Raw genomic sequence first — 11089 nt, forward strand, 5'->3', positions numbered from 1 at the left:
ACTGGTCCAGAGAAATACTTCCTCCAGTCTTCAGTCATGAACCTGCAGCAACAATGTTCTTCAATCATGGAGCTCAGCTGACCATGTAAGAGAGCTGCTGACTCAGAGTTCAAAGGTTGTTTCTATAAATGTTCTGCCAGTGACATCATAACTTAACCTAACACTGGTCTGTGTATGAAGTATCATTTAGTGGCAGTTGTTAAAGTTGTATAATGATGATGCTAGTTTGGGGTGTATTTTCCTGCTGATGCAAATGCATCTACTTTGCCCTTTGTCTGGTGCTTTGGACAAAGACGTCCAATGAAACTCAGAACAACACAGTTTGCACCACCAGCAGGCAGAGGAAGTGGCTGACATCCAGAAATCCTACCAGTGGCTGAACAAAGCTGGACTGAAAGACAGCACAGAGGCACTAATCATGGCAGCACAGGAACAAGCTCCGAGCACAAGACCCATAGAGCCCGGGGTCTACATGGCTCTTTTTGGGGGGGTTGTGTTGTATTAATAGTGACTTTGTTTCTTTGGACCAAAATCTTTTGTTTTTCAGTTCAGTTGCAACATTGACTAACACTAATGCAGGGGTCGGCAACCTGCGGCTCTTTAGTCCTTACAGTGCGGCTCCTCGTGGTTTGGGAAAATAAATTAGAAGTATTTAGCAGAAGTGTATTTTATTTATGTTCTTTTTTAACTTGTAGTTCTAAATTGGAAGATTATTGTGATATTGAAATATAAAAATAAAATTATATTTTTTATTTTTTCATCGTTCAAATAAGCGTCACACTCGTGGAAGCCGGTGTACCCGCCGAAACGCCGTGCATTTATCGAGACTTTCAGCCCCAGGTAGGCCAATTATGGATCTTCGGATCCACATTATGTCAGCAGCTGTTCTCCACCGTGAACTATGTTAAAAACAAACACCGCTCACGCCTCACAGACGACAGCTTACAGTCCTGTAAAGATGAAAGTGACTTCGTACAGCCCCGACCTGCAGACGCTGTGCGCAGAGGTTCAGGAGCAGAAGTCCCGTTGTAAACATATCACGGCAGACCCGACGATGTTTGCATGAACTCGCTTTTCAGCTTCTCTTTATTGACCACTTTTCACACGGTTGCTGTACGCACACAGCCGGCTGTAGCTTTGCAGCTCACAGCCCGACACACAACAGCACAGACGTTAAGGCGGCGAGGCGTGATTGCGGGTGTCGCTCAGGTGCGTCCGCCTCCCCTGCAGCGGCGCTGCAGACCACGCCCCGCCACACACATTAACCAGGTAAAATACATATTTAGGCAGAATTTTGCAAATATCTATTTTTCATCTTTCAGCAGCATAGAGCTTTTTTTCCAATTATTTTTTAAAAGTCAGGTCAAGGCTCCAAAAGCCCAAAGGAGATATAAGGGTGGCGGCTCACAGCAGTTTTTGTTTGCTACATCATTTTAGTTCAGCTGGGTGTCTTTCCTTTGGTTATATTTCTTTAAGAGTTCAAATGTGTTCATTACATAAATAACATGTAATTTTCTCTGTAGCACTTCATGGATTTCATAAGCAACACACCTTAGTTGTTCACACAAAGCATAAAGGTAAAAAACAGTATATACAGTGTTATCTTCATTCTAGATGTCAAAAAGTATTTGTGGCTCCCAGTGTTTTCTTTTGCGTGGAAACTGGCTCCAAATGGCTCTTTGGGTCCTGAAGGTTGCTGACCCCTGACCTAATGGTATATTTTTTTTAGCTGGATCGTTCTATAAAAACATGAATCAAATCTGAGAAAAGTTTCCACCTGACCTGTTGAATGTTATTGAAGCCAGAAGTTTGCCTTCATACTGTGTTTCTTGCATGCCTTTTGTGGTGTACTAATTGATGTGAAATGAATGTGTTTGCAGAGGTCAGAGGTCACAGTCTCCAGCATCCAGCTGTGTGTCTGTGAGGAGTGACTGGTCCAGAGAAATACTTCCTCCAGTCTTCAGTCATGAACCTGCAGCAACAATGTTCTTCAATCATGGAGCTCAGCTGACCATGTAAGAGAGCTGCTGACTCAGAGTTCAAAGGTTGTTTCTATAAATGTTCTGCCAGTGACATCATAACTTAACCTAACACTGGTCTGTGTATGAAGTATCATTTAGTGGCAGTTGTTAAAGTTGTATAATGATGATGCTAGTTTGGGGTGTATTTTCCTGCTGATGCAAATGCATCTACTTTGCCCTTTGTCTGGTGCTTTGGACAAAGACGTCCAATGAAACTCAGAACAACACAGTTTGCACCACCAGCAGGCAGAGGAAGTGGCTGACATCCAGAAATCCTACCAGTGGCTGAACAAAGCTGGACTGAAAGACAGCACAGAGGCACTAATCATGGCAGCACAGGAACAAGCTCCGAGCACAAGACCCATAGAGCCCGGGGTCTACATGGCTCTTTTTGGGGGGGTTGTGTTGTATTAATAGTGACTTTGTTTCTTTGGACCAAAATCTTTTGTTTTTCAGTTCAGTTGCAACATTGACTAACACTAATGCAGGGGTCGGCAACCTGCGGCTCTTTAGTCCTTACAGTGCGGCTCCTCGTGGTTTGGGAAAATAAATTAGAAGTATTTAGCTGAAGTGTATTTTATTTATGTTCTTTTTTAACTTGTAGCTCTAAATTGGAAGATTATTGTGATATTGAAATATAAAAAGAAAATTATATTTTTTATTTTTTCATCGTTCAAATAAGCGTCACACTCGTGGAAGCCGGTGTACCCGCCGAAACGCCGTGCATTTATCGAGACTTTCAGCCCCAGGTAGGCCAATTATGGATCTTCGGATCCACATTATGTCAGCAGCTGTTCTCCACCGTGAACTATGTTAAAAACAAACACCGCTCACTAGGGATGGGTATCGAAAACCGGTTCTTGTTGAGAAAAACGGTTCCCACTGTTTCAATTCCTTGGAACTGTTTGCCATTTTTGCAAACGATTCCCTTATCGATTCCAGTCACCCTGAATGACGTCACCACGTTGCGGAGCGTCATTTACCTGGCAGGAAACACGGCGCCTAAGCAGCTCAAACGCTAAAAAGTTTGGTCATACTTTACGAGAACGGATGACAACAGGGCAACTTGCAATACTTGCAAAGTAGATACTTCATTTAAGGGAGGAAACACTACGAATATGCAAAAGCATTTGCTCACAAAACACACGATGACCTTAAATGAATGTCGTGTTTTTAATTCCGCTCCGGACTCGTGAATCTCAACCCAGCAGCAGCGGTAACGTTTGCACGTCCTCTCCCGTTAATGCGGCAGGTAAATAATCAGCTAACAGTGCATATTATGTTAGCGCGATCTGCCTTATCTGCCATTACTGTGCATTTAGGTGACCATGATGAGAGAGACAGAGTCTGGCTGGCGCTCGCTGGCAGTTCTCGCTGCAGTCTACCGGTAGCGTCTCCTTTCAAGCCAGGATAGACTAATGTTACCGAGCAGTGACTAAGTTTGTGGTCAAAGGCTTGCACCCATTTGCCACAGCAGATGCCCCCGATTTTCGGTAAGTGAATGTGTTTAATTGTAGGCAGGGACATTCCTGGATATTCTTGTGTAATTGCTACAGAATAATTTATGTTATACTTTGTTATTGCTACAGAAGAATATTTATTTTATTATTTGACATTTACAATTTTTTTCCCCGGGGTCCCTGTGACACCACACTGAAGAGCCGTAGGCTGTGGATCTCTTAAGATCTCACTGTTGGGTTTGTAAGGCCATGTTACTCCTAAATTTCTATCTTGTTCAAAGAGAAGATATAAAACAAAGTTCTAAGCTAATCGACCTTAGTGTTCTCCTTTTTTAAAAAGAATCGATAAAGAATCGAATCGTTAAACAGAATCGAAAATGGAATCGGAATCGTGAAAATCTTATCAATACCCATCCCTACCGCTCACGCCTCACAGACGACAGCTTACAGTCCTGTAAAGATGAAAGTGACTTCGTACAGCCCCGACCTGCAGACGCTGTGCGCAGAGGTTCAGGAGCAGAAGTCCCGTTGTAAACATATCACGGCAGACCCGACGATGTTTGCATGAACATGCTTTTCAGCTTCTCTTTATTGACCACTTTTCACACACGGTTGCTGTACGCACACAGCCGGCTGTAGCTTTGCAGCTCACAGCCCGACACACACCAACACAACAGCACAGACGTTAAGGCGGCGAGGCGTGATTGCGGGTGCCGCTCAGGTGCGTCCGCCTCGCCGCTGCTGACCACGCCCCGCCACACACATTAACCAGGTAAAATACATATTTAGGCAGAATTTTGCAAATATCTATTTTGCATCTTTCAGCAGCATAGAGCTTTTTTTCCAATTATTTTTTAAAAGTCAGGTCAAGGCTCCAAAAGCACAAAGGAGATATAAGGGTGGCGGCTCACAGCAGCTTTTGTTTGCTACATCATTTTAGTTCAGCTGGGTGTCTTTCCTTTGGTTATATTTCTTTAAGAGTTCAAATGTGTTCATTACATAAATAACATGTAATTTTCTCTGTAGCACTTCATGGATTTCATAAGCAACACACCTTAGTTGTTCACACAAAGCATAAAGGTAAAAAACAGTATATACAGTGTTATCTTCATTCTAGATGTCAAAAAGTATTTGTGGCTCCCAGTGTTTTCTTTTGCGTGGAAACTGGCTCCAAATGGCTCTTTGGGTCCTGAAGGTTGCTGACCCCTGACCTAATGGTATATTTTTTTTAGCTGGATCGTTCTATAAAAACATGAATCAAATCTGAGAAAAGTTTCCACCTGACCTGTTGAATGTTATTGAAGCCAGAAGTTTGCCTTCATACTGTGTTTCTTGCATGCCTTTTGTGGTGTACTAATTGATGTGAAATGAATGCAATGTGGTTGTGTTTGCAGAGGTCAGAGGTCACAGTCTCCAGCATCCAGCTGTGTGTCTGTGAGGAGTGACTGGTCCAAAGAGAGACCTCTAAACTTCAGTCATGAACCTGCAGCAACAATGTTCTTCAATCATGGAGCTCAGCTGACCATGTAAGAGAGCTGCTGACTCATTTACGGGTGTTTGAAATTCTGTGACCACTTTGTAATTTTAGTTTATATTTTTAAAGTGTTTTTATTTGTAGTTGCCTGTATTTTTATTACACTGTGTGTAATGTGGTGGTTTGTGCTGTTTGGGATTGTTTTGGTGAATTTGTGTCAGAACATCAGATAAATGATTTCATCACATTTTAAAAGAAAGTATCAGGATAATAATCTGAACTGAGTCATCAGAAATAGAAAGATGGTCTCAACAGGCCACTGAGCTGATCTCCAAAGAAATGCAGAAGATTGAAGAGTCCGAGGCTGTTTATTTGTCACAGGCATCGTCATACACGTACAACACAGTGAAATGTGCTGAGCTGCTCCTGTGACTGGACAAAACATTAGAAACAATCATTAAATGAAATAATGAAACATTGTGCAGATGTAATGTTAAAGTGCTTTGTGCCACATTAGCACAGCATGTACTGACAGAGCAGTGCAAGCAGAACAAAGTAAATGAGCAAAGTGATGTAAACAGAGTAACTGAACAGAGTGAGCAGAGTAATATCAGCAGTAATGAAGCAGCAGGATCAGTGTAGCAGCGTGTGACGTCATAATGAATCAGGTATGATCTGAAATATGACAGTGAGACAAGAACATGATGTAAGGTCCTGTTTAAACCCTGATGGTGATGCTATGAGGGGAGCATGTTCTGATTTAGGACTTGGATGGTCTGAGGATAGAAGCTCCTCTCTGTTTGTGTCCTGATGGTGCAGAAGCTTCTGCCTGATTGTAGAAGGAGCTGAAGCCAGCATCATCCCAGAGGTGAAGCTCCTCTGTGTGCAGACCTGAGGTCAGATTCCTCCAGGCTGATGTTCAGGATCTACAGAAACGTGTGGTTGTAGTTATTGCTGCACTGTGTGCTGACAGCAGATACTCAGAACAAAGCGCTGCACACGTGTTCTTTACAAACATCTGTACATATAAAATATGGATCATGGCAGTGAATGAACACGTTTCTGTCATTTGTTTCATTGGCTTCTTTTTTCTGCCTGTGTTCATGTGATTAATGTCTAACACATAAACAGGTTTGTAATCAAACATCACATCATCAGGGAGGCATCATGAAACAAAGTTACTGCTGGAGGCTGAACTCAATTTGGTGGCAATGTTCAAAAATATCACTCAGATCATTTCAAAGCTTTTAGTTCTTCTTCTTCACTTCTGTAAAATAATAGAAAGAAAATCAGAACCAAGAAGTTCACTTCCTGATGACTGAACTCTTTCAAAATAAAGCTGAAAGCTCTGAATGTGACACCGCTGCTCCACCACAGTTTTTAGAGGAGGTCAAAGGTCAGTTGAAAGTGATGGATCCCAAACTTCCAGTACATCCAGTGAAGGACATAATCAGCTCTGTGATGAAGGCTTTTACTGTGGAGTTTGTAGGCTGATCACTCTGTGTTTAATAAGACAGGCAGGAACAGCAAAGGAAACTTGGATTCTGAACTCAAACACAAGTTTCTCCACTTTGACTTTTCTCTGTGACCATCAGAGCTTCTGCACAGTGTCATCAAATCTGGATGTTTGTCACTGACAGTCAATGATTTTAGTGATAAAGAAATGTGTTCACAGAGGGAGGAAGAGGAAGAGGAGTGGTGTCTGTGAGGAGGAGCAGCTGTCCTGCTGTGCTTTGTGTCAGGACGTCCTGAAGGATCCAGTCTCTACCAGCTGTGGACACTGGTTCTGCAGACAGTGCATCTCCTCATACTGGGACCAGTCTGCTTCATCAGGAGACTGGTCCTGTCCCCAGTGTGGAGAAAGATCCAGAAGCAGAGCTGGACTGCAGACAGCCAGTCAGAGCAGCTGTGTACAAAGTAAGACTGAACATCTGTCTGCTGATGGACTCATTTCTGAAAACTGGACTTCTTGTTGTTGTTCAGACATTGAAGACTTTTCTTTCTGTTTTTCTTTCTTTCAGCAGATGTTGGTCTGCAGGAGGTTTTAGATGAACATAAGATCAGTCTGAGGAGGAGATGTGAACGTGTGACTGAAGGAAGTGATGAAACAGGAAGTAGAACCCTCCTCAACAGGATCTACACTGAGCTCTACATCACAGAGGGACAGAGTGAAGAGGTTCATAGCCAACATGAGGTGAGGCAGCTGGAGACAGCTTCCAAGATGGACGCCCTCCATGACACTCCAATCAGGTGCCAGGACATCTTTAAAGCCTTACCTGACCAACAGAGACCCATCAGAGTGGTTCTGACCAACGGCGTGGCTGGTGTTGGAAAAACCTTCTCAGTGCAGAAGTTCACTCTGGACTGGGCAGAGGGCTTGGAGAACCAACATGTCAGTGTGGTGGTTCTGCTTTCATTCAGGGAGCTGAACCTGATCAGAGAGGAGCAGTACAGTCTTCTGGAGCTGCTCCATGTTTTCCATCCAACACTACAGAAGGTCACAGCAGAGAAGCTGGCTGTCTCTCAGCTTTTGTTCATCTTTGACGGCCTGGATGAAAGCAGACTTTCATTGGATTTCACCAACAGGAAGCTGCTGTCTGATGTCACACAGAAGTCATCAGTCAGCCAGCTGCTGACAAACCTCATCCAGGGGAATCTGCTTCCCTCGGCTCTCGTCTGGATAACTTCCCGACCTGCAGCGGCCAATCAGATCCCTCCTACATGTGTTGACAGGCTAACAGAAGTACGAGGCTTCACTGACGCCCAGAAGGAGGAGTACTTCAGGAGGAGATTCAGTGATGAAGAGCTGTCCAGCAGAATCATCTCCCACATGAAGACATCCAGGAGCCTCCACATCATGTGTAGAATCCCAGTCTTCTGCTGGATCACTGCTACAGTTCTGGAGCACATGTTGACTACAGAGCAGAGAGGAGAGCTGCCCAAGACCCTGACTGACATGTACTCACACTTCCTGCTGGTTCAGACAAAGAGGAAGAAGAACAAGTACCACGAGGGACATGAGACGAGTCCACAGGAGCTGACGGAGGCTGACAGGGAAGTTCTTCTGAAGCTGGGGAGGCTGGCGTTTGAACACCTGGAGAAAGGAAACATCATGTTCTACCAAGAAGACCTGGAGCAGTGTGGTCTGGATGTGACAGAGGCCTCGGTGTACTCAGGAGTTTGTACAGAGATCTTCAAAAGAGAGTGTGTGATCTTCCAGAAACCAGTCTACTGCTTTGTTCATCTGAGCATCCAGGAGTTTCTGGCTGCAGTCTACATGTTCCACTGTTTCACCAACAGGAAGTCAGAGGTGCTGAAGGACTTCCTGGGAAAAAAATACAAAGAGTCATCTCTGGATGATTTTTTGATGGAAACACTAACAAAATCCTTCAGGAGTAAAAATGGTCGTCTGGACCTGTTTGTCAACGAGTCATCTCTGGATGATTTCCTTAAACGAGCCATGGAGAAATCCCTCCAGAGTAAAAATGGCCACCTGGACCTGTTTGTCCGCTTCCTTCATGGCCTCTGTCTGGAGTCCAACCAGAGACTCTTAGGTCTGCTGGGTCAGACAGAGAACAGTCCAGAAACCATCCAGAGAGTCATCAAGAACCTGAAGAATAACAAGAAGTTTAATTCCTGTCCTGACAGAAACATCAACATCTTCCACTGTCTGATGGAGATGAACGACCTCTCAGTACATCAGGAGATCCAAGAGTTCCTGAAGTCAGAGAACAAATCAAAGGAACTCTCTGAGATCCACTGCTCAGCTCTGGCCTTCATGCTGCAGATGTCAGAGGAGGTTCTGGATGAGTTTGACCTGCAGAAGTACAAAGCTTCAAAGGAGGGACGACTGAGACTGATTCCAGCTGTGAGGAACTGCAGAAAGGCTCGGTGAGTCCAGATGTGATCATTACATCATTGATCAGTGTCGGTTAATAGTTTAATCTTTAAATTAAAAACACAGTCCTTGGTTATAAAGTGCTTTACAAACACCAACGTTACGGCTAACAGCTGGATTCTCCTGTTTCAGTGCAGCTAGCCAAACAACAAAGAGCCACTTGCTGCTAAAGACAGAGTGAAAGTGGACGGTATATCCTCCATTCTTCATGTAAAACACATGCAATGAATTGTAATGCACCATCTGTGTTTCCCTTCATGCAGTTTTCTCTTTATGGTGGACTTGGATATTTAAATGTTTCCCTCCTGGAGAGTCTTGTTCACTTGATTAGTTTTTGTGAAGGGGATTCTCCTCACCCCGTCTCCAAGGGAGACACCAGCTACCCTTCAGAGAAAATGTATTTGCCCCACTGGTAACCACGATCTGGTTCTTCCAGTCACTGCCCACAGCTCGTGACCATAGGTGAGGGCAGGGACGTAGATCGACCGGTAAATTGAGAGCTTCGCTGTCACGCTCAGCTCTCTCTCTCTTCACCACGACAGACCAGTACAGTGTCCACCTCACTGTTACGCAGCAACGGTCTGTCTGTTGATTCCTGCTCCCCTCCCCCTTCTTTACACGACCCTGAGATACTCAGACTCCTCCACCTGGGGCAGGAACGTCTGTGACCCAGAGTGGGCACTCCACCCTTTCCCAGCTGAGGACCATGGCCTCAGATGCTGATCCTCATTCACACGGCTTCACACTCTGCTGAGAACAGCTCCACTGTGAGCTGGAGGCCATCACCTGATGAAGCCAACAGAACCACATCCTCTGTGAAAACAGAGACCAGACTCTGGCTGTATCCCAATTCAGGGTCTGCAGCCTTAAAGGACGCATTTTAAGGCCGATTACATCACAGCGACGGGACGAAGGTCGCTGCTCGAAATGCGGCCCTCAAATGCGTCCTTAATTTCGCTGAATTTTAAGGACATGGCGGTGTAGACTTCATATAGTATACTACTATTCTATACACTATTATTAGTGTAGTCTACTATTATACTATACATATCTGTTTTTAACAGGGAATCTTGATCATGTTACATTTGACTTCTGTTGAGCTTCTTGAATTGTCACCTTCAGTTCCTTTCCTTTACTCTTCCAGTGTCTTTGGTTTAAATGTATTTACCCTGATAACTGCATATGAAACAGTTGACCTCTTTTCACTCACTATTATCTGTTTGCCATAAAAGTGTTGGTGATGTGTTGGGAGAATCATTATTTTCAGTCTCTTCTTATAAACATAGTGAGGCAAAGATGTGGGTCGTGGTCCCTGATAATCAGATGTGTCTGTGTTCTGTTACATGTGACGTTAGAGAGGTTTTAGTGGAGATAAAAACAGGACCAACATCACTCGTGACTGCTTTCCTGTCTTCAGTGTGTTTACTGTTGGAGCTCGTCCTCCTGTTGCATCTGTCACAGCTGTTACGCTCCTCTGTGACTCCTCCTCTGTCTGCTGTGACGCTGCAGGAGTTTTTGGTCATGGCGTGTGAATAACTGCCGAGGTCGGCTAGGACGACGCCACCACTCGTTGTCAGACCCTGTCACGCTGTCTGGTGTCATCTTTAGCCGAGGTTATTAAGAACTTCAAAATGAAACCAGTCTCTGTTTTCAGTCTCCGCCCTCTTTTGCAGCTTTGAGCCAGGTTGTAACACCTGTTAAAGTCACCACCTGTTGTGACCGGGGAGTGAGATGAGTGTGAGAAAGATGAAAACAACGTCTCCTTCTGACTAGTTACTGGGAACTGATGTGTGATGATGCAATAACAAAGATGACTGTTTCTATGATTTTCTGTTTTCTTGTTTTTATTGATGATAAGGACAGGCAGAGGAGATTGGATGGATTTACTTTGTTTTATTCTTTTGCACTGAAATGGAGTCCAGTGTACAGTCCTTGGCGTTGCACATATGTTTTAGCTGAGACTGTAGTGGGCACTCTTTAAATGTCGGGTCAGTTTGTCACGTTAGAGCCTATTTGTGCCTGTTAGTGCTGACGATGACTTCAGACCGAGCTGACTGAGGGGTCTAAGCTCATGATGCCACCAGCAACACCCGGGTCATGCCGCAGAGTTTTCAAACCCGACATAATTTACTCAGGTTATATCAGGTGATCTAAGAAAGGCCGCTTAGAAAGAAAAGCGAGTGCACTGCTTTAAGTTTCTTGAAGATGTTTAATCCGAACATTCAGCTTCTTCACT

General features: G+C 44.3%; 1 protein-coding gene across 1 annotated transcript; it reads left to right on the forward strand.

Annotated features, from left to right (window-relative positions):
- Positions 1 to 4852: 4852 nt before the first annotated feature.
- Positions 4853 to 9087, forward strand: LOC146548274 (protein NLRC3-like). The gene is made up of 5 exons (XM_085266217.1): positions 4853 to 5007; positions 6631 to 6872; positions 6977 to 8298; positions 8383 to 8846; positions 8986 to 9087. The coding sequence occupies exons 1-5, from the start codon at positions 4853 to 4855 to the stop codon at positions 9032 to 9034; spliced, it is 2232 nt and encodes a 743-aa protein (XP_085122343.1). The 3' UTR covers positions 9035 to 9087.
- The last annotated feature ends 2002 nt before the right edge of the window (positions 9088 to 11089 follow it).

The sequence above is a fragment of the Mchenga conophoros genome, linkage group LG23 (genome assembly GCF_057382185.1).
Source record: "Mchenga conophoros isolate Kocher_MC1m ecotype Shallow Benthic linkage group LG23, M_conophoros_male_GT1.1, whole genome shotgun sequence".
Lineage (NCBI taxonomy): Eukaryota > Metazoa > Chordata > Actinopteri > Cichliformes > Cichlidae > Mchenga > Mchenga conophoros.

Coding starts and splice junctions, on each gene's coding strand:
- LOC146548274 (XM_085266217.1), top strand. CDS start 4,853: ATGCAATGTGGTTGTGTTTGCAGAGGTCAGAGGTCACAGTCTCCAGCA. Junction 5,008..6,630: donor CATGGAGCTCAGCTGACCAT/GTAAGAGAGCTG, acceptor ATGTGTTCACAG/AGGGAGGAAGAGGAAGAGGA. Junction 6,873..6,976: donor TCAGAGCAGCTGTGTACAAA/GTAAGACTGAAC, acceptor TCTTTCTTTCAG/CAGATGTTGGTCTGCAGGAG.